The 23,602-nt window shown below is 42.2% G+C and overlaps 1 protein-coding gene across 1 annotated transcript in view; it reads right to left on the bottom strand.

The window, feature by feature from the left end:
* Positions 1-1,951: 1,951 nt before the first annotated feature.
* The window catches only part of NOX1 (NADPH oxidase 1), a 62,614-nt gene continuing 40,963 nt past the window's right edge, over positions 1,952-23,602 (bottom strand). The window contains exons 10-13 of the mRNA XM_077283415.1: positions 23,419-23,581; positions 14,720-14,866; positions 13,549-13,673; positions 1,952-4,079 (exon numbers count right to left, since the gene is read on the bottom strand). Coding sequence (XP_077139530.1) covers positions 3,953-4,079; positions 13,549-13,673; positions 14,720-14,866; positions 23,419-23,581 — 562 coding nt within the window. The 3' untranslated portion in view covers positions 1,952-3,952. The remainder of the gene's footprint in view (positions 4,080-13,548; positions 13,674-14,719; positions 14,867-23,418; positions 23,582-23,602) is intronic.

Genomic DNA, 23,602 nt, shown 5'->3' with positions numbered 1-23,602 from the left:
CCTAAGGCTGCCGTCACACTCTCAGTATTTGGTCAGTATTTTACATCAGTATTTGTAAGCCAAAACCAGGAGTGGGTGATAAATGCAGAAGTGGAGCATATGTTTCTGTTATACTTTTCCTCTGATTGTTCCTCTCCTGGTTTTGGCTTACAAATACTGATGTAAAGTACTGACCAAATACTGAACATGTGAATGTGGCCTCACAGCCAAGCAGTGTTCTCCGCCATCTTTGGCAGTCCCATGGAGAATAAATTGGATTCTGCAGAGCCTCTTCCTCTAGGATGATTGCGTTACCATGATATGAATGATACTTGAGCACATGCATTTATACTATTTGTTCAATATTCTCTCTTTTAGTTTAAAGAGTGACTATTTCTAGGTGTGGACACCAATGACTTAATTTCAGAAAGTCCAATTGTCATCTTTTTTCCTTCATTTCACAGCCAATTATCAGCTTCTGCACCGGGTCCATAACCTCCGTATACACTCAGCTCATTACATTCTGTTCGTATTTCGCAATTTTATGGGTATTACTGATTTATGAAATATCTGTTAGTCAGAAACGTGTGTGACCTGCTGGCATTATGACTAAAGCAAAACAAAATGTCCTAGATAAAGATCTCAGAGTCAGTTCCTCTGGTGAGCGCTACATGCTCCAGTCTACGGCCACATTCACACATCTATGTGACACGCGCTGTCCGTCTTTTTCTCGGAAAGCACAAAGACCCATCAAGTTTCATTGATCCTCATACACATCAGTTTTAAAAACAGATCCATGTCTCCGGAGATCAGATCATGTCCTATTCTTGTCTGATCTGTGGCTCAGACTCGGCCATTAAGATCTATGGGGATCAAAAATGGAAGGCAGATTTTTGGACTTAAGAGTTCCATGTGACTTTCATCTGCTTTTCCCTGATCCCTGGTAAAAAAAATTCCAGTTTATGGCCTAGACTAGTGTATGTAAATGGCACACAGCTCCGGCACTCGTCCAATGTCGTACAAGGGGCTGTACAAGGAGCATTTTATGGATATGACTGGCCTGATCTCTTGTACGGCCGTCTGAATCCAGCCTTGATCATAGTTATGTCTCATTTTGAAGATTCTCTGCCTTCGGCTTCATTCACATGTCAGTTTTTTTCACGTATGAGAAAACCTGACCAAGTCTCAACCGGTATTTTTAGATCAGAGACTCATCCAAGTTTGATCCGAGTGTCATCAGTTTTTCTCATATTTTTTTCTCCATTCCATTACTATGTATCAGTCCATAAAAATCAAACTGCACTCGGGTGCCAGCTGAGTACTGTCAGACTTTATTTACGGACCCATAGACTTGCATTGCCGATTTTGATCCAACACTCGGATCAGAATCGGGCATGGTTCCTTGATTTTGCACGGACCATTGGGGTCTCCAAGTCAGCTCTGTGATCACAGATCCATTAACTTCTATGAAACTGATAATGTATGCAGTGTTGGACTGGAATAGTTTGGGCCATCCAGAGAAAATCACTCTTGGGGCCCACCATGCATAAGTGGTACTAAAAGCAAAGTCTGCGCTCATCTTTAGCTCCCATCAAGAATGATTGTTCCCAGCTATCGACCCTTCCAAAAAATCCAGTAATCACCTGACAAATCACCAAAATGCTCATTTATCCGGAGCAATGATTTTTAAGCTGACAGCATATATTTTTTTGTAAACAGGAAGTGAAGTGCTGTAATGCAGTGCCTGCTAGGGCCCACCGGAGGATCCTCCGGTCTTCTGGTGGGCCAGTCCAGTGCTGAATGTAAGCCATTTCATCAAGAAGTGAATGCAGTGGTGGTTGAGCATGGGCCCCGCACCCAGGGACTCGGGGACCCCTTTTTCCATTGAAAAAAAATATAATTTTGCTGTATTAGTGGTGTCTGATAAATGAATAAAGAATAGGAAGAAAAGGATTAAACTCTTTAAAACAATTATGATCAGTCATATTTATTTACAATTTATTTGAAGCCGACAAAAATCTACAATAATTGCGAATTTTTTATGTTCTTACACCTGAGGATGAATAAATAATACAATATAATAATGGACACAAATGCTGGTGATCGGCATGAACAGAGCAACGTCGGGGGAAAGCTTAGAAATAAGTGGAAAAAGTAGAAAATAATTTACATTGTTCATCGCCTTCACACCCCAGATACTTTATCACATATACAGTCATACGGGGATATCAGTCCTGGCATCGTTGTGCCCATCATTACCCGCTATAAAAATATTTTTGTACCACTTTATCCACCAGTCCTATTTAATTACAGCAAGAAGAGATTTTGAATCCATTAAAACTTTTCATTATAGAAAGAAAAAACAACTTTGCTGAATCTGGAAGACTCCTTTCATTGACATCAACTACTGGCCTTATACTATAAGTGACGTATATCTTTACATAAAGTATATAATAATTACACACAAGTATACTATTACATTTCCATAGGTTCCCTTGTGCCAAATGTATGTGACGTGAATATCCGTTTGGCAAATATTTTTATATCTACTGAATGGCGTAACCTGCTGTGCCAGTAAAAAGTGCCCGTAGTGCACTGGGGGCGTGTCAGTGCACCTGGAAAAAGAAGCCCGAATGCAACACTCCCCCAATGCACTTCCAGGCTGATTTGCATATGACCTCTGCACTACACTTCTCGTGTCTAGTACATCTAAACTCTACAAAAAAATACATAATTTTTGTAAGTATCTATGCAGCCAAACCATAACTTCATATGAAAAAAAATTGCTGACAGGTTCTCATTAGGTGTATATATAATGTAAACATTGTAGATCTTAAAGATGGTGATCAGTAACTAGTTTTGGATTGCCCACAGACTATAAACACCTGGGTGGTTCACACTTTACTCTGCACTGACATTTTAAAACGTCAGTGCAGAGTAAACAGCTTGGAGGAGATTGTGAAGCTGTGGGGGTGGGAAGCCAGCTGTCAAACACTGCCAGACTTCATACAAAGAAGATAAACATGCTTTTTTGACATGTTTAGTTTCTTGCTATATACACAATGCTGAAGAGCGCTTGTGTCTACAGATTAGGAAACACTGACTGTGCTTCCTCCTCCGAACCCAGTGAACATTTGATCTGGGCCTAAAGAGGGAGCAGGAACTACTATGCTGGCAGGAGACTGAATTTACCTTGTAACTGGGGGTAATATAGCATCCCTAGTTACAGGTGAAGTAAGCAAAAAAAAGAATGTAAGCTAAAAATAAGAGACACTGCCAGTCTGAATAACTCTTTTTAGCGTCGGAAAAAAAATATGTCCAATATATAAAAATAATTTCTATGAAAAGTGAAACATTTTTAGAGTTGTATGATAAAACCCCTAAAATGTGCCTGAACAGGAACAAGGGAAAATATCACAGTCCTGAACAGCTTAATGTTACCATTGGTTCTGTGTGGACCAGTCCCTTTATCAATGTAAGCCTATGAGACTCTAATCACAGCTCTTATAGGATTGCATCACAAAAGTGACTTCTAGTCTTAAATATATGGTGATGGGAAAGTGCACTGAGACCGCAGGACCTTCCCTGAACTAAAAGTGAACATTTATATAAGAGTGCTACATTAATCCATTAATCGGCTAGATGCATCTAGATTTTCAATATTTGATACCTTGAATAAACTCTTCATGCCTAAAAATGCATATTTTGTAGGAAAAGTTTGCCGCATTTGTTTTAGTTTACGCTTCTATAAGAAACAATGTTTATCAGTCCAGATTCCGCTCATTAGCTGGCGTAACAGGAAACCCTTCCGTCATACAACGATGGCGCTAATGAATGCTATTCCGTGAGCATAATCTCAGTCCCCCAGCTTCTTTACAGCCTGTAGATTCACCAGTCATAAAATGCAATGTTTTCCTTGTGACGGGCGCAGACTTTCATTGTCCTGATCAGTATCGCTCCGCGATGCTGCACCTCAAAAATTCTCCTTATTAAAGTAGAACTGCACTTTCCGGGGGTCCATGTTGGAGTTCTGATGGCAGCATTGTTGAAGGGTCTTACCAAGAGCTTGAGGACCACAAAGAAAAACACCCACAGTAGAACTGTCAAATACAAGAAAAACAATATAGGTTTATAGGTAAAATTCCCGTCAACGGTCATAGACGGCAAATCATTCAGACCGCTCATGATATTATTTCTTGTAACACAATATGAGGACAAAAGCGCAGATCCCAGATTCTGGGGAGAGGAGCAGCCAACGTGTGCGCTCTTCTACTAAGGTATTACTAAGAAATATATGTTAACCCCTTCACCTCTGGGCGATTTCCCATTTTTTTCGTTTTTGCTGTTTCCCCCCCCCCCCCCTTTTCCCAAGAGCCATAACTTTTTGTTTTTATTTTTCCATCCCCATGCCCATATGAGGGCTTGGTTTTTTTTTGTACGGGACGAGTTGTACTTTTGAATGACATCATTAGTTTTACCATATAGTGCACTGGAAACTGTGTTGAAATTGCATAAAAATTGCAATTCCACAATTTTTTTTTTTTTTTTACCATGTTCACTGAAAACTTAAACTGACCACCCGGCAATATGATTCTCCAGGTCATTACGATCACACAGATACAAGTTTTTTTCTATTTATGTGGTAATAAAAAGGTGAAAATTTATAAGAAAAATTTTTTTTTTTACTTGTGTTGCCATTTTCCGTGACCCATAATGTTTTCCTTTTTCCAGATAATGTGCTGTGTGAGGGCTTTATTTTTGCACCCAGAGCTGATGTTTTTATTGAGACTATTTTGGGATAGATATGATGTTTTGATCACCTGTTATTTCATTTTATTGCATTACAGCGTTTACCGATCGGATTAATTTATTTTGTATTTTCATACATCGGGCGATTCTGAATGCAGTGATAACATATATGTGTATTTTGTAACTTTTTTTAATTGTTTTATTTTTAATGGGGCATAATGGGGTGATTTGAACGTTTGTGTTTTTTTATTTTTTAATATTTTTAAAAACTGATTTTTTTACTTTTTACTTTATTTAATAGTCCCCTTTGTAGACTTAAAGCTGCAATTGTCTGATCACCTGTGCTACACATAGCAGTGCATCAGCCATCATCAAACATGCAGGCTCGGCATGCGAGCCCGCATCAAATTCAGGGAGATGCTGTGTTGTGAAGGGCTTAAAACACCTTGAATCAAGTGACGCTACACAGGCACCAGTCCGAACCTTTAGCCCCTTCACCCCCAAGGGTGGTTTGCACGTTAATGACAGGGCCAATTTTTACAATTCTGACCACTGTCCCTTTATGAGGTTACAACTCTGGAACGCTTCAACGGATCTTGACGATTCTGACATTCTTTTCTCGTGACATATTGTACTTCATGATAGTGGTAAAATTGTGCTTATTTGTGAAAAAACGCAAATTTGGCAAAAATTTTGAAAATTTCGCAATTTTCCAACTTTGAATTTTTATGCCCTTAAATCACAGAGATATGTCACACAAAATACTTAATAAATAACATTTCCCACATGTCTACTTTACATCAGCAGAATTTTGGAACCAAATTTTTTTTTTTGTTAGGGAGTTATAAGGGTTAAAAGTTGACCAGCAATTTCTCATTTTTACAACACCAATATTTTTTAGGGATCACATCACACTTGATGTCATTTTGAGGGGTCTATATGATAGAAAATAACCAAGTGTGACACCATTCTAAAAACTGCACCCCTCAAGGTGCTCAAAACCACATTCAAGAAGTTTATTAACCCTTCGGGTGTTTCACAGGAATTTTTGGAATGTTTAAATAAAAATTAACATTTAACTTTTTTTCACAAAAAATTTACTTCAGCTCCAATTTGTTTTATTTTACCAAGGGTAACAGGAGAAAATGGACCCTAAACGTTGTTGTACAATTTGTCCTGAGTACGCTGATACCCCATATGTGGGGGTAAACCACTGTTTGGGTGCATGGCAGAGCTCGGAAGGGAAGGAGCGCCGTTTGACTTTTCAATACAAAATTGACTGGAATTGAGATGGGACGCAATGTTGCGTTTGAAGAGCCCCTGATGTGCCTAAACATTGATACCCCCACAAGTGACACCATTTTAGAAAGAAGACCCCCTAAGGAACTTATCTAGATGTGTGGTGAGCACTTTGACCCACCAAGTGCCTCACAGAAGTTTATAATGCAGAGCTGTAAAAATAAAAAATCATATTTTTTCACAAAAATGATTTTTTTAGCCCCCAGTTTTGTATTTTCCCAAGGGTAACAGGAGAAATTGGACCCCAAAAGTTGTTGTCCAATTTGTCCTGAGTACGCTGATACCCCATATGTGGAGAGGAACCACTGTTTGGGTGCATGGCAGAGCTCGGAAGGGAAGGAGTGCTGTTTGCAATGCAGACTTAGATGGAATGGTCTGCAGGCGTCACGTTGCATTTGCAGAGCCCCTGATGTCCCCAAACAGTAGAAACCCCCGACAAGTGACCCCATATTGGAAACTAGACCCCCCAAGGAACTTAGAACTTTGAACCCCCAAGTGTTTCACTACAGTTTATAACGCAGAGCCGTGAAAATAAAAAATCATTATTTTTCCACAAAAATTATTTTTTAGCCCTCAGTTTTGTATTTTCCCAAGGGTAACAGGAGAAATTGGACCCCAAAAGTTGTTGTGCAATTTGTCCTGAGTACGCTGATATCCCATATGTTGGGGTAAACCCCTGTTTGGGCACATGGGAGAGCTTGGAAGGGAAGGGCACTGTTTAACTTTTTCAACGCAGAATTGTCTGGAATTGAGATCGGATGCTATGTCACGTTTGGAGATCCCCTGATGTGCCTAAACAGTGGAAACCCCCCAATTATAACTGAAACCCTAATCTAAACACACCCCTCACCCTAATCCCAATGGTAACCCTAACCATGCCCCTAACCCTGACACACCCCTAACCCTAATCCCAACCCTAATCCCAACCGTACTCTAATCCAAACCCTAACTTTAGCCCCAACCCTAACCCTAACTTTACCCCCAACCCTAACCCTAACTTTAGCCCCACCCCTAACCCTAACTTTAGCTCCAACCCTAACTGCAGCCCTAACCCTAACTTTAGCCCCAACCCTAACTTTAGCCCCAACCCTAACCCTAACTTTATCCCTAACCCTAACTTTAGCCCTAACTGTAGCCCTAGCCCCAACCCTAGCCCCAACCCTAACTCTAGCCCCAACCCTAACTCTAGCCCCAACCCTAACCCTAGCCCCAACCCTAGCCCTAACCCTAGCCCTAACGCTAGCCCTAACCCTAATGGGAAATTGAAATAATTTAAAAAAATTTAATTTTATTATTTTTCCCTAACTAAGGGGGTGATGAAGGGGTTTGATTTACTTTTATAGCGGGTATTTTAGCGGATTTTTATGATTGGCAGCTGTCACACACTAACAGACGCTTTTTATTGCAAAAAATAGTTTTTGCATCTCATTTTGAGAGCTATAATTTTTCCATATTTGGTCCACAGAGCCATGTGAGGTCTTCTTTTTTGCGGGACGAGTTGACGTTTTTATTGGTACCATTTTCGGGCACGTTATGTTTTTTGATCGCTTTTTATTCTGATTTTTGTGAGGCAATATGACCAAAAACCAGCTATTCATGAATTTCTTTTGGGGGGGCCTTTATACCGTTCTGCGTTTGGTAAAATGGATGAAGCAGTTTTATTTTTCGGGTCAGTACGATTACAGCGATACCTCATTTATATAATTTTTTTATGTTTTGGCGCTTTTACACGATAAAAACTATTTTATAGAAAAAATAATTATTTTTGCATCGCTTTATTCTGAGGACTATAACTTTTTTATTTTTTCACTGATGACGCTGTATTGTGGCTCGTTTTTTTGTGGAATAAGATGACGTTTTCAGCGGTACCATGGTTATTTATATCCGTCTTTTTGATCACGTGCTATTCCTCTTTTTGTTCGGCGGTAAGATAATAAAGCATTGTTTTTTGTCCTTTTTTTTTTATTACGGTGTTCACTGAAGGGGTTAACTAGTGGGACAGTTTTATAGGCCGGGTCGTTACTGATCATGTTTGATTGCAGTGTGCCGTGGGTTAATGTGCAGGGGGCGGTCCGTGACCGCTCCTGGCACATAGTGCCGGATGTCAGCTGCGATAGTCAGCTGACACCCGGCCGCGATCGGCTGCGCTTCCCCCGTGAGCGCGGCCGATCGCTATGACGTACTATCCCGTCTCTGGGAATTAAGTCCCAGGTCACCTTGACGGGATAGTACGTCAAATTGGATTAAGGGGTTAAGCAAGTAGTCCGTTTCCAGCTTATTTTAGACTGATCATTAGAAAACGTCTGTTCCCTTGTTCGCGAATCGTCCATTTTCCCATTGTTCAATTACATCAATGTACCCATAAACATACTGTATATTAATATACAGGTGCTTCTCACAAAATTAGAATATCATAAAAAAGTTAATTTATTTCAGTTCTTCAATACAAAAAGAGAAACTCATATATTCTATAGAGTCATTACAAACAGAGTGATCAATTTCACGTGTTTATTTCTGTTAATGTTGATGATTATGGCTTACAGCCAGTGAAAACCCAAAAATCATTATCTCAGTAAATTAGAATACTTTATAACACCAGCTTGAAAAATGATTTTAAAATCCGAAATGTTGGCCTCCTGAAATGTATGTTCAGTAAATGCACTCAATACTTGGTCGGGGCTCCTTTTGCATCAATTACTGCATTAATGCAGCGTAGCATGGAGGTGATCAGCCTGTGGCACTGCTGAGGGGTTATGGAAGCCCAGGTTGCTTTGATAGCAGCTTTCAGCTCGTCTGCATTGTTGGGTCTGGTGTCTCTTATCTTCCTCTTTACAATACTCCATAGATTCTCTATGGGGTTAAGGTCAGGCGAGTTTACTGCCAATCAAGCACAGTGATGCTGTTGTTTGTAAACCAGGTGTTAGGGTTGGCGGAACGCACCGAGTAAATATATATTGAATAGTAGGTGCGTTCGCAACCCAGGGCCCACCGTGCAGGAGAGAAACCTGCTAGTAGATGGCGGTACTATACGGCGGTATAAGCGAACACAGAGACGCTTGAGAAAAGAGAACGCTGTGCCCTGTTAACCTCACAGGGGAACAGCTAGCAAATAGAGTCAACAGTGGTCATGCAGTCAGCAAAGCTTACACACAACTCCTCACCAGAGGTGCCGGTATTCTAGGGGCTTATTTCACTTATTTCAGCCGGGCCCTGAATCCACTCACACAAAACTCCTTACCGGAGGTGCCGGTATTCTAAGGGCTTATTACAGCCGAACCCTAAATCCACATGCATAGGACCACACTGGCGCAGAGCACATAACTTTAGTTGATACAAGCGTATCAACCTTTTATAGCTGCAGCAACTTCAGGACCTTCCTAGAGGACCAATGGGAGTTGCTTCAGTACCTGAGCAACTTCAGGACCTTCCTAGAGGACCAATGGTAGCTGCTGCAGTACCTGAGCATGTGACCCCTGACCTCCAATGAGAGGTCTTACCTTGGGCATGCTCAGAAGGGGAAAAGCAGGACTTAGTCCCAGAGACTTCTGCTCGCCGCTGACCAGTAGTGGCTACAATGGCTGAGCCTGGAAAAGCAGCAGTAACCATTTGCACAGTATCAGGCTGAGTCAGACACTTGGACTGATGTCTCTGCTGAGCAAGCTCCACTGCGGCTGGAGAAGAATGGGAGACCGCAGTGGAGATGGCCTGAGATTCCCCCTGTGCAGAGGCGGGAACTCGACCACTAACACCAGCTATTGGTACTTTTGGTAGTGTGGACAGGTGCCAAGTCCTGCTGGAGAATGAAATTTCCATCGCCATAAAGCCTTTCGGCAGAGGGAAGCATGAAGTGCTCTAAAATCTCTTGGCAGACGGCTGCGCTGACTTTGGTCTTGATAAAACATAGTGGACCTACACCAGCAGATGACATGGCTCCCCAAACCATCACTGATTGTGGACACTTCACCCTAGACCTCCAGCAGCTTGGATTGTGGCCTCTCCACTCTTCCTCCAGATTTAGGGACCTTGGTTTCCAAATAAAATGCAAAATTTACTTTCATCTGAAAACACCTTGGACCACTGAGCAACAGTCCAGTTCTTTTTCTCTTTGGCCCAGGTAAGACACTTCTGGCGTTGTCTATTGGTCATGATTGGCTTGACACAAGGAATGTGACACTTGCAGCCAATGTCCTGGATACATCTGTGTGTGGCGGCTCTTGAAGCAATGACTCCAGCAGCAGTCCATGCCGTGTGACTCTCCCCCAAATTTTTGAATGGCCTTTTCTTAACAATACTTTCAAGGCTGCGGTTATCCCAGCTTCTTGTGCTCCTTTTTCTACCACACTTTTTCCTTCCACTCAACTTTCCATTAATATGATTGGTTACAGCACTCTGTGAACAGCCGGCTTCTTTAGCAATGACCTTTTGTGGCTTACCCTCCTTGTGGAGTGTGTAATTGACTGCCTTCTGGACATCTGTCAAGTCAGCAGCCTTCCCCTTGATTGTGGAGCTACTGAAACAGACTAAGGGACATCTATAAACACTTAGGAGCCTTTGCAGGTGTTTTTTGTTAATTATTATAATTTACTGAAATAATGACTTTTGTGTTTTCATTGGCTGTAAGCCATAATCATCACCATTAACAGAAATAAGCACGTGAAATAGATCACTCTGTAATGACTCTATATAATATATGAGTTTCACTTTTTGTATTGAAGAACTGAAATAAATTAACTTTTTGTTGATGTTCTAATTTTGTGAGAAGCACCTGTATAATTTTTTCTTCTTTAACCCCTTTCTGGCGTCGGACAGGATAGTACGTCCAATGTCAGAAGCCCTGCTTTGAGGTGGGCTCTGGCGGTGAGCCCACCTCAAAGCCGTGACATGTCATCTGTTTTCAACAGCTGACATGTTCCCGCAATAGGCGCGGGCGGAATCGCGATCCGCCCGTGCCTATTAACCAATTAAATGCCACCATCAGCAGTGAGTCGGCATGACAACCAGAGGTGTCCTTGAGACCTCTATGGTTGTTGATGCCAGATTGCTATGAACGCCACCCTGTGGTCGGCACTCATAGCAATGCTGTAATTCTACTACATAGAGGCGAACTGATCATCGCCTCAAGGTAGCAGAGGCGGTCACGTTGTGCCAGCTTCTAGCCTCCCATGGCGGCTATTGAAGCATGGCAAAAGTAAAAAAAACTGTGTTTAAAAAAATTAAAAACATAAAAGTTTAAATCACCCCCCTTTTGCCCCATTGAAAATAAAGCAATAAAAATAAAATGAAACGTACACATATTTGGTATCGCCGTATTCAGAATCACCTGATCTATCAATAAAAAAAAGAATTAACCTGATTGCTAAATGGCGTAGTGAGAAAAAAATCGAAATGCCAGAATTACTTTTTTTTGATCGCCGTGACATTGCATTAAAATGCAATAACAGGGGATCAAAAGAACGTATCTGCACAAATGTGGTATTACTAAAAACGGCAGGTTGGCGCGCAAAAAATAAGCCCTCACCTAACCCCAGATCATGAAAAGTGGAGACGCTACGGGTATCGGAAAATGATGCAATTTTTTTCTCTTTTTTATAGCAAACTTTGGAATTTTTTTTCACCACTTAGATAAAAAAAGAACCTAGACATGTTAGGTGTCTATGAACTCACAATGACATGGAGAATCACAATGAGAGGTCAGTTTTAGCATTTAGTGAAACTAGCAAAAAAGACAAACAAAAACCTCGCATGGGATTGCACTTTTTTTGCAATTTCACAGCACTTGGAATTTTTTTCCCGTTTTCGAGTACACGAAATGCTAAAACCAATTATGTAGTTCAAAAGTACAACTCGTCCCGCAAAAAATAAGCCCTCACATGGCCATATTGACCAAAAAATAAAAAAGTTATGGCTCTGGGAAGGAGGGGAGCTAAAAACAAAAATGCAAAACTGAAAAAAGCTCCGGTCATGAAGGTGTTAACTACCACAACCCTACCTGCTACCTCACTGCCCGACTAAGCTGCACATACTAATACATTCTTTGTTTATTGAAAAGTCAATTTGCGGAAGCTCAAAAGACTAAAGCTGCGTTTACATTACACAATCGTGGTAGTTAAACGATTGCCCATTTAGAGGCATGTCATCAGTCATTTATTAGCTGGCTTAGGCACACCAATGAGCACAGATGGTTCTGGGTGGATAGATGGTGATTGTTTTCAGCAGCACATGTTCTGTTTACAAAAGAAAATGTGCTGACGAGAACAATGACTTTTACTTAAGCCTTTTGCTTGTTCGTTGGGTGATCGGCAGTCTAATGTCACGCACAGTGTGAGACTACTAAGAGCACAACCATGGGAAAAGGGAAGGGAGAGCTCAAGCACTAGGGAACGGGGAGTGGAGACCCCTAGACAGATCTAAAATGTCTAAACTATGTCTGCCTTAACGTCCCTATATGGGTTCTGCACCTATCGCTGATCCTAATCCCTGCCTCACCCTAGCAATAGGCCCTGGTTAGGGAGAGGATGAGGTGAGCACTAGCCACTGCTCACTACAACTGAGACAAAAAGGGGTACACAAACAAGGGAACACTTAGCTTGAGAAAACCACCGCTATATCAGCAATCCTCAGAGGGTCCTCAGGGAAGCCGCTAACCGACTGTTAGAGCTTCCAACAAGGCTGAGGTAAGTAGAGCCAACACCAACAACATGCTGCAGATGCTGAATGAATTTAAACCCTCACCAGGCTGTTTAATCGGCAGCAGAAGGTGAAGGTAACCTATTGGTCCTAAAGGGAGAGAGATATCGCGCCACAAAATATATACAAAATTTAAGAGGGTGCTTGAGCTTATCGCAATGACCTTCATCTGCCAGATCCATGATGACTGTCTGTCACCCCTGACACACCCATGACACCTGTTTACACTGGCTGATTATTGAGACGTGAGCGTTCCTTGGATATTCGACCAGAGTTTTATCTCTAGTGGTAAATCAGGAGGTGAAGTACAAAAGCAGTTACATGAAAGGTCTGATATAACAGCGCCAGTAAAGTGTTATATTGTATAACCATCAATACTACATGTAGGATCTGTGTGGCCCCCTATATACGTCAGATGGCCAAAATCAGCGGGTATGATCACTGTCAACTAACGTATAGTGGGGTCCTCTGTGTATTCCTATTACCCCGATGATCTATGCTCCATCGCTTTTCTAGAATGCCTTGAATTGCGGCCCCCAAACCTAGGCACCCAGTTACTCATCCTTTCAGCAGAACGTCGAGTGCACGTCCCCTCACATAATGCTCTTTCCCACTCCTATTTCAACATTTCTTGTAAAACTAAACACAGATTTTTTTTTCATGGGCGATGTGGGCAATGATATGTGGCTCGTTGATTTTGCAGATGGGCTGAAAACACCTTTTAATCAAACATAGAAGAGTTGCTGCTGCGGGGGAACTTTTTGAAACTGATAAAAAAATAAGAGCTTCACTTTACAGACATACAGTCATCATCTCGATCACCGCTCTACATACCAGGGATGTGACTCCGCCACGTGTGTAAACTCATTCTCCCAGTTGGGTCGTCCATAACTGGTTTTTTGCTTTAATCCTGTAACTGTGTCAACTGCCACATCAAAGTTAATAATGGCATGGCCGGCCTGCGGAGAAAAGAGTGATAGCAAGTGAGGAGAGCGAAAAGGTTGTATTAAGATTTCAACTTATCCTCCATCCTAGGGGTCGGACCTCCAGCCATCACAAGAAAAGGGGTCACCAGTCCATGGTCTGAATAAAAGAAACTTCACAGCCCCCTTAAAAGGCCACCATGTAGAGTCATGGCCGAAAATGCTGGCACCCTTGAAGTTGTACCAGAAAATGAAGTATCTCTCCCAGAAAATTATTGAAATTACACATGTTTATTTAATTTGTATGTATTTGAACAACACAAAAAAAAACAGAAAATAAGGAAAATTGGACATAATTTCACACAAACCCCAAAATCTAATAAGCCCCTTTATGTGGCTCATCAATTGCTGAATTAATTAATTTAATGTTCATGTTTAACACCAAATAACCTCTTAAATCAATTCTCTAGGTTATGGTCACGTCGATACCTAATGAGTCATTATTTTGTTTCTTGTATCTATTAAAACTTCTTTTGTATGAAAAAACATCAGTTTTTTTTTTGTATTTTAAAATGTTTTGTAATGGGACTTTTTTTTAAACATTTTTTTGAAGATGTTTTATATGTGTATTTTTTTTTTTTACATAATTAGTCCCCAAAAAGGTCATCAAAGTCTTCCATGGAATATTTCTTTCACTGTAACTGGGACATTCAGAGTAGTCCGAGTTACAGAGGCAAACAGCTCCCAATAGTGACAGAAGCCACAAGACCCATGTGATTGCCAGGTCCTATGGAAGCTTTGGCCGCACCATTGCTTCTGTACACTACATGCAGCTGATGAAATAGTAGACAGAAGCGGTAATAAACCACTTCTGTTTTCTCCACAGGGTTCCTGGCTGTTTCTGACAGCCTGAGACCCACCCTGCTTGTCCTAGACTGCATGAGCAGGAGCTTTAACCCTGCGCTGTAAATTTACAACTGGGCAGAGTTCAACGAAATGTTATCGTTGGTTGTATGTATTGTTTAGGTTTAAAGAATTGGTCACAGTTTGGTAAAAACTATGAGATTTCACATGACACATACTATGCTGCTGTCCCAGCTCGTCAAAAAGAGTCGATAATTAAGAAATCCATCTTTTCCAGAGCTGATCATCTCCTGTTCCAGAGAGCGCAGCAGATCAGCAAACCAGGCAAAAGCGCCAGTCTCCCGACAAATCCAGTAGAAATAAATCTGCAGAGATAAAATTTAAATTGACACTTTTTGAGTCAAATAATTTTATTGTTTTTGTCACATGAAACTAACTTTGCATATATTAATAATACAGGCGAATATAAGAAAGTTTGTAATATATCTTATCAGGGAAATCTGCTTCCTTAACCACTTATCAGTCACTTCTTCCTTCCTGCATGCTAAACTTGTCATCCACTCTGAGCAAGTGAAGCTGTTTATATCGCACAAGATGGACTACCAGTTCACTATGATGTCCTCTGACACAGCCCATTATACTCTAAGGCAAGGGAGGGAAGAGAACGAGTAAGGAGCAGAGGGAGGAAACAAGCAGAGGAAGACAAAGAAAGATCATGCTGAACTTTTTCCTTATTTCTGAGTTGGATTCCTATCTACACTGATCACTATTGCAGTGTATCCTCCTCGCAGCTGCTGCTTCTCTTTGTGAGATAATTAAGGAATAAAGAGCAGAAATCCATCCCTTTGTCCCATGCTGGGTATGGGAGAGTTCACATTAGCTCGTCTCCTCCCACCAGCTCAGACTGGATTGCAAATAAGAGATAGATGATGTAAAGGGAGAAAACTGGTGAAAATGCAGTTTATAAGTCATATTATGGCCAGAAATAGTGTTTAATTTAATGTTCACACTGAAAAGTTACTTGCGAGTACAGATACCCTTTAAAAGACATTTAGCAATATTATAAAGCTGTGACCAAAAGATTCAAGACTGACACAAATTTTGGTTTTCATAAAGTTTGGAGAATCAGGGTTTTTTTTAGCTCTAATCGTGAGATGTTTTTATATTTACTGGAGTACAATTATAAGGATTTCATAAGTTTTTAAACTATTAGTGACAAATACATCAATTTTTATTTTTACAGCGTTGACCCTTACTTCTCAAGGCAAAGTTATGGGTGAGTCCACTCCTTTGAATGAATGACAGCCTCACACATGAATGGTCCGAGGATGTTTTATGTTGGTAAGACATAAAGGAATTGTACACCTTTTCTTCTCCGAACAATCATTCTTCCAGATGATCCAAACAGATTGAATGGGGCTTCATCAGACAAAAATTACTTTAACCCAGAACTGTTTGGTACACACTGTATTTCTTGCAGAACGTTGTCCGTCCTTGATATCTTTTGGACATCTGGAAGAATGATTGTCAAGAAAAGGTGAGTGCTGCCATGAGTCCTGTGTCTGTCAACAATAAAGTATCCTGAGACAATTCATATATGGGGGCTTTTCATCCATGGAGGGGGCATAATCAATTTTTGCCTGAGAACATGACCATGAATAAAGAATGGGATTTAATCATCCCCCATGAGCAACTTCTCCCAACGATCCAGGAACAACTTGGGGATGATCAATGCTCTTTCCAGCACGATGGAGACCATGTCACAAGGTAAAAGTGATAGAAAATCCCAGATTCCAAGGCACCAGAGAAAATGGGGATAAAACATAACCTTTATTCCATTAATTCATCCTTAAAAGTCACATGGTGAAGTACAATTGAGTTAGACGAGTGAAGCAACATTTCGGCCCAAAAGGGAGTCTAACCGATTCAGCATGGAGCCACCTGTGGTGCATGAGAAGGACTATTGGACAAAACAAAAGTGATAACTGAGTGGCTCAATAAACAAAAGAACAAAGAGCAAAGAAATTGTAATAAACTCCGAGTGCTGATTAGGCAATTAGGAGTCTTTGAGGTATTTGTTAATAAACGTATAATAACTTATTGAATATAGATAATTGCAGTTCAGTAACCAGAGAAACATTTGAGGAAAAGATCTGAAAAAACCGAAGAAGCAAACATTATGAAATCCAATATTTGTGTCGGTCTCAACAAGTTTGCCCACAACTGTACATTGACATATTACTTCCCTGTTATTTATGGTTTTGGAGGCTGCAATTAGATATTACATCAGGAATGACACAGTGGTTGACTAATGGCCATGTGAACATTGTATTAATACAACAAAAGCTTAGACTTTATATCTTGTAATTTATTATTTTGATGTTGTTCACCTTTCCCAACCCTGTTTGTTAGAAGAACCTCGTCAACAAATGCCGTAGTTTTCCAGCAGCTGGGACGACTAGTGATCAGGTTCAAACTGTGGACTTCCACTAAAGCCCGACATTGCATTTACCGAAAGCAATGAACATTCCAGGTACTGTACTGATGGGTCCTGACCTCCAAGGAAAAAGTGGTCCCTCAAAGTGCAATAATTATCTACCATAGGACAACCATTGTAGTTGAAAATCTTGTAATTGAAGACCCAAAACAGAAAAAAAAGGTAATTTATCCCTTCCCACTCATTATATACATACTCGTCATGGAGTGGGTATAGGTATATGGTGCAGGCTCAGGTGCAGAGCACGCTCCACAAAGGCCATAAAGCCACCAAACGACCATATCAGCAGGGATCAGAGTTAGTGCTGGTCGCTGTTGCTTCACCACTTAAAGGCAATTGTCAAGTTTTAAAAGGGGCATTTAATATGCTGCAGTTCAGCTGGGGTGACTGTTTAGGCAGCTTTTGCACCCTACCCAAATTCCCTGTGACATATTTGCGGGTCGTTGAAGGGTTGCCTTGCCACAGACTGGGCTTTATAAGAGACCATGATATTTATTACTCAACCATGAAGTATCCTTGTAGAAGTGATGAAATGTCTGTTCGCTGTTGACGGATTTTTAAGAAAAATAAAGAGTAAAAAAAATCAAATCACCGCCTTCCCTTTTTTAAAAAGTAAATAAAAAATTAACCACCACCGCATCCATAAAAGTCAGATGAATGGAAATATAAATTAATTAGCCCATAAGGCAAATGCTGAAGAAAAAGGTCATAACGTCAGAAATGTCAATTTTTAGGTTCACCAAGTCTCCCCCATATTATGTTATTAAAAAGATTTAAATATATACACCCCAAAATTATACTAATAAAAACAACAGTTCATCACACATAAAAGCAGTCCGTCTGCTCCACACACAGTGCAATAAAAGAATTAAAATGGAGCCGCCCTCACCTTGGGTTTCAAACAGCTCATTCTGCAGCACATAAAGAGCAGTATAAAACATTTTGAAATTGTGTTTGATTTTTACAAAATTAGCTTCTTACCTTATTTTTATAGTGGCAATACACATTAACTCTAAAATTGTTATGAAGAATGATCAGATGAATTGCAAAAATTGCAAAGTCAATCCTTATCCTGAAAATTAGCTTAGTTCCGAAACCCTATTTACACTGATTTTTAACCTTACTACAAACTGACCTGCTTACATCATTTCAATCATCTTCTCCTTAGCTCCTGAGTGTTAACAAGGTCAAGGTAATTGATATAACTGTCATGCTGATTGAATAATAAAACCAAACTGGTTGCTTTTAAAGGGGTCTGGTGATTGAAATCATTGTCTTCTTCTGTTAACCATGGTTGCCTCCAAGGAAACACATGCAGTCATCATTGTTTTGCATCAAAATGGCTTTACAGGCAAGGGCATTGCGTCTTGCAAAATTGACCCTAAATCAACCATTTGTCGATCATCAAGAACTTCAAAGAGAGAGGTTTGATTGCTGTGAAGAATGTTTCCAGGACCCTAAGAAAGTCCAGCAAGTGCCAGGACCATCTTGTAAGGAAGATTCAGCAACGGGATCAGTTCAACACCAGTGCAGAGCTTGCTCAGGATTAGCAGTAGGCAGGTGCCAGTATATCTGCACTCACTAAGGTGAAGACTTTTTGGAGGCTGTGCTAGTGTCATGAAGGGGCAGCAAGGAAACCAGTTTTCTCCAAGAAAAATATTAAGGGCAGACTGACATTCTGCAGGAAGTACAGGGATTGGACCACAGAAGACTGGGGTAAAGTTATTTTCTCTGATGAAGCCCTTTAGACTCTTTGGGACATCTGGAAGAATGATTGTCCAGAGAAGAAAAGGTGAGTGCTAACATGAGTCCTGTGTCTGCCAAAAGCAAAGCATCCTGAGAGCATTTGTAAAGGTCGGCCAGGGCCATTGTCGTGGCTAAGCTTATCGGGCTTTGCGTGCCCTGGCCTCCCTTCACATAAAAATCACCTTTCCCTGGCAGCTAACTTGCTTCTCCATTTTCTGCGGTGACAGGGCCTCCCCTCGGTTCTTCAAGATCTCCTCCAGTTGCTTGTGATTAAACAGAGACACAGTCCAAGTTCAACTCAAAACGCAGAACTTTGCTCTCACTTTTTCGCAGCACATCCAGATCCATTACATCATTAACATCAGGTTTCCCTGTCCAGATTCTCTGCATTCGAGCATTCCCTCAGCCGTTTTGCCCTGGATCTGAGGGCATCAGCCCATGTGACCACCTGCCACATGGCGAGTGACATGCCCATCTTTCCTGCCGTGTCATCTCACTGCAGCTCTAGCTCTTGAAGCTGCTGACACTACTGTTGCTGGGGATGTGCTAATCCCCTCGTCCTGGATGGGTGGGCTCCTCTCTTAAACAGAACATTGCAGGATATCTAAGCTGCTCGGGCTATAAGCACACCCAAGCTCTATGGGCGCCCAGGCCCCCTACTGCCTCCAACCAGGAAGATCCCTTCCCCTTATCACAGTGACCCCTCCTACAGTTAACTATTCACACTGATGCACTACCGTGCTAAACTAGATACACCAAAATGCTTCCATCTAGTGGTCTATTACCAAAACGACTCTTTCCCTACATAACACACATTGACAACAGTATGCAAATATAATTAAATATATACATTTTGTACACTGTACACCGGGAAACACCTAGGGGTTAAGGACAGCTAACGCGACCCCCTTACATTCCCCCTTCCATTAAGCTTGGTCATCCCTGACCAAGTACTGGTTAACTTTTATTCTGTACAAATAATACTCCACACAGGGAGGTAAAATGAGGTAGACTATATAATAATATTAACTTAATATGAGCCGAGTCCACGCAATGACGCACATCATACTGTGCTTCAGTTAAAAACATAAGCCTTGCTCACAGTTCTCCAGGTGATATCCACAGCTCACCAACTCCGGTCCCATCCTCCAAAGTTAAACGTATATACAAAGTGACCCAACAGGGAGGTCCACAGTTCCTGGGGGTGTGCCCCCCTTCCTTTGTGCGGAGCACTGTTCTCTGCCAGTTTGCAGGCTGCCTGTATCATGGACAGTCTTTTGCTGCAGCCTGCACACAGTCCCGTTGCTCCATGAAGGCATAGTCCTGCTATCGAGCAGAAGAGAGCAATAGGTGCAAAAAAGCATAAAACAATATAACGTCTTCTTTCTGGCCTTACCGGACGCATTGCTCCCGACTTTGAGAGCATCTTAGGGCTCATTTGCCTGTGGGAATGCAGAACAGTCCCAGCTAAAGCTTATTCAGCCATGGTGCAAAAAGCACAACATTTCACAGTTACAACACACATAATTCAACGGCACGCATCCCGTGCTGCAGGGTTCCTCACTCGTGGGTGGGCTGAAGAGGACTCTGCAGCCGCAAAGTTTATTCTGTCTTGGGCTTGCATAAAGTCTCGAGCCATTATCTTCTGGGCACACTGTTACCGCTAACGTATAGTAGCCCCTAGGGCAGTCCTCTTTAAAATAAACAGACCCAGTCTACTTCCAGTAGGGGTCTCCTGTGTTTCCCAGAGTCAGTATAGACATAGATTTTATTGTTAGTCCCTGCCTTCTGAATGAAGCCCTATGTTGGTGCAGCTGAGCCCAAACTTCTTTTTCTGTTGTTTCTTTCCAGCGATTATGTACGCTATCCACACAGACTGTCCAGGGGTTGAGGACAGGCCCTGCACTGCTTGGCAGACCCGGGGAGTGCCCAACTCCGCACCTGCACCCGATATGGGCCTGACCTCCCGTTCCCTATGGTTGGACAAATCAAAGGGCTCACTTCCCAGGACAGTGGGCTGAGGGACAGTACGGCCTGGTGAGGTAGCAGGCTGTGGCAAGGACCAGCTTTCCGGTGGTAAGGGTCGTGTGTCACCACAGATGGTCCTGAAGATCCGGCCGCACCCGCCCCGCAAGTGATGGATGCCTCCGCGACTGCGCTCTCTGGCTCCCGAGGGTGAAGTGCCGCCTTTGTCCTCACTTCCAGCACAGGCTCCACAGAGGGTGTTACTGGTTCCGGTCCCTGATGTGGTGATGAAGCTGACTCCAGCCAAAAAGGTTCTGCCTCTCGACGATGCTCCTGCTCCAGTATGGCATCTTCTTCCATCAGAGTCTTGTTCAGGGCGGTCGCTTTCTCCGGCTCCCGGCATTGACATTCCGGCTCAACATGACGTGATGGCTCGGGCTCCGGCAGCTGCCGGTGACTTCCTTTGGCAGGTGGCAGGTACCATTCCCCAACGTCGTCCTCCTCTCGTCTGGGTCGAGTTCTTTCCTCCTTCTGCCGCCACTTCCATTCTATGTGGCCGATTCCTCCACAATGACTGGTGCAGGAGTGGTGCTTCACTGCCGACGCCGTGTCTTGTAATGACGCCGTGCAGCTGTACACAGGCTTTTCTCCTGGGCCCCACCCATCCCAGGGTGGGGTCGCTTCCAGGCAGCGAGTTCTTCTTCTATTCACCCACCAGGGGCGGGTACCATGACAAAGCCACAGACTTTGCCAGACAGCTTCTCGCGCCAATTCTCCATCAGGGTGGGATCAGGATTGTTGCCCTTCATATGCGCACCAATTTCTGCCATTTTTGGGGCCACCATCTCTGCCATCACAATGTCAGTCCCATTAAAGGTTTCAGATAAGTTCAGTATTTCAGTCACATACGGCAAATCAATAGCATCCACAATAACTTCATCTCTTTCTTTTCTGGTCACAGCAATCACATTTTCCATGGGTTTCTCACATGGGACGGTTGCGGCATCCTGCCGACTAAGCCAAGTGTAAAAGTCGGCCAGAGCTCTAGTTGTGGCTGTGCTTATTGGGCTTTGTGTGCCCTGGCCTCACATAAAAATCACGCTTCCCTGGCAGCTTACTTGCCTCTCCATTTTCTGCGCCGACAGGGCCTCTCCTCTGTTCCTCAAGGTCTCCTCTGGTTGCTTTTGAATAAACAGAGACACAGTCCAAGTTCAACTCAAAATGCAAAACTTTACTCTCACTTTTTAGCAGCACATCCAGATCCGTCACAGCGTTTCACATTGCACGTCACACCAGCTTTCCCTTCACTCCTCTCCTGTTACACGGCTCGAGACCGGGTCCTACCGTATCACACGGTTTCTCAGCATCCTCCCTGTCCAGATTCTCTACATTCGGGCTTCCCTCAGTTGTTTTGCACTCGATCTGAGGGCATCAGCCCATGCGATCACCTGCCACATGGCGAGCGACCTGCCCATCTTTCCTGCCGTGTCCTCTCACTGCGGCTCTAGCTCCTGAAGCTGCTGACGCTACTGTTGCTGGGGCTATGCGAATGCCCTGGTCCTGGATGGCTGGGCTCCTCTCTTAAACAGAACGTTGCTGGTTATCTAAGCTGGCTGGGCTCCTCTCTTAAACAGAACGTTGCAGGGTATCTAAGCTGCTCGGGCTATAAGCACACCCAAGCTCTATGGGCACCCAGGCCCTACTGCCTCTAACCAGGAAGCTCCCTTCCCCTTATCACAGTGACCCCTCTTACAGTTAACTATTCACACTGATGCACTACCGTGCTAAACTAGATACACCAAAATGCTTCCATCTAGTGGTCTATTACCAACACTAATGTTTCCCTACATAACACATATTGACAACAGTACGTAAATATATTTATATATATATATATATATATATATATATATATATATATATATATATGTATATATATACATACATACATTTTGTACACTGTACACCAGTAAACACCTAGGGGTTAAGGACAGCTGCCACGACCCCCTTGCAAATTCATGTGTCAGGCCATTTCCTCCATGGAGGGGCTAACACACAATTTTGCCTTAGAAAACTGCCATAAATGAAGAATGGGATGTAAACCTCCTCCAAGAGCAACTTTTCTTAGCGATCCAGGAGCAATTTAGTGATAAACTTTTTTTAGGGCGATGGACCGTGTCATGAGACAGAAGTGATAACTTAAGTTGCTTGGTGAACAAAACATTGAAATTTTAGGTTAATGACATGGAAACTCCACATCCCAATCTCAAAGAGAAAATGTCAATCCTCAAAAAGTAGGTGGATACATAAAAACACAGAAATTTGAGAAACTCCAAGCACTAATTAGGTAAGAACATGCTCCCATCAGTCAGGATTTGGCCCAGAGCTGATAACCAGCTGTCGGGGAGAAGGGCAGAAATCTTGAAAACTAAGGGTCGCCACAAACTTGATGTATTTCTCAATAAAAGTGTAAAGACGTATGAAATGCTGATAACTGTACTTCAGTAACCATAGAACCATCTGACTTAAATATGTAAAAAAACTGAAGCAACAGATTTGTCAAAACCAAGCTTTGTGTCCGTGGGAAAACCTTTGGCGACGACTGCACTGTACTAGATGGTAGAGGCGCACTAGATCTCTAATCAGAGCATGCACCTCAGTAATATGGGTGTATTATCAGTGAAATGCTAAGATTCAGATTATTCTTACCTTTTTCGTTATTAAACGGTGATCATCATTTTGAAATTTGTACCAAATGGATTTTAGGATTGAGGCAAATGGTGTGACACCAATACCAGCGCCTACTAGCATGCTAACTTCATACTTAAAAACATCCTCACTCGCTGTTCCAAATGGGCCATCTACCTGAAGGCTGTTTAAAAAAGAATGAAAA

Source organism: Ranitomeya variabilis, chromosome 2 (assembly GCF_051348905.1).
Source record: "Ranitomeya variabilis isolate aRanVar5 chromosome 2, aRanVar5.hap1, whole genome shotgun sequence".
NCBI classification, from domain to species: domain Eukaryota; kingdom Metazoa; phylum Chordata; class Amphibia; order Anura; family Dendrobatidae; genus Ranitomeya; species Ranitomeya variabilis.
The sequence above is the reverse complement of the archived record's forward strand: the minus strand, read 5'-3'. Positions and strand labels throughout refer to the sequence as shown.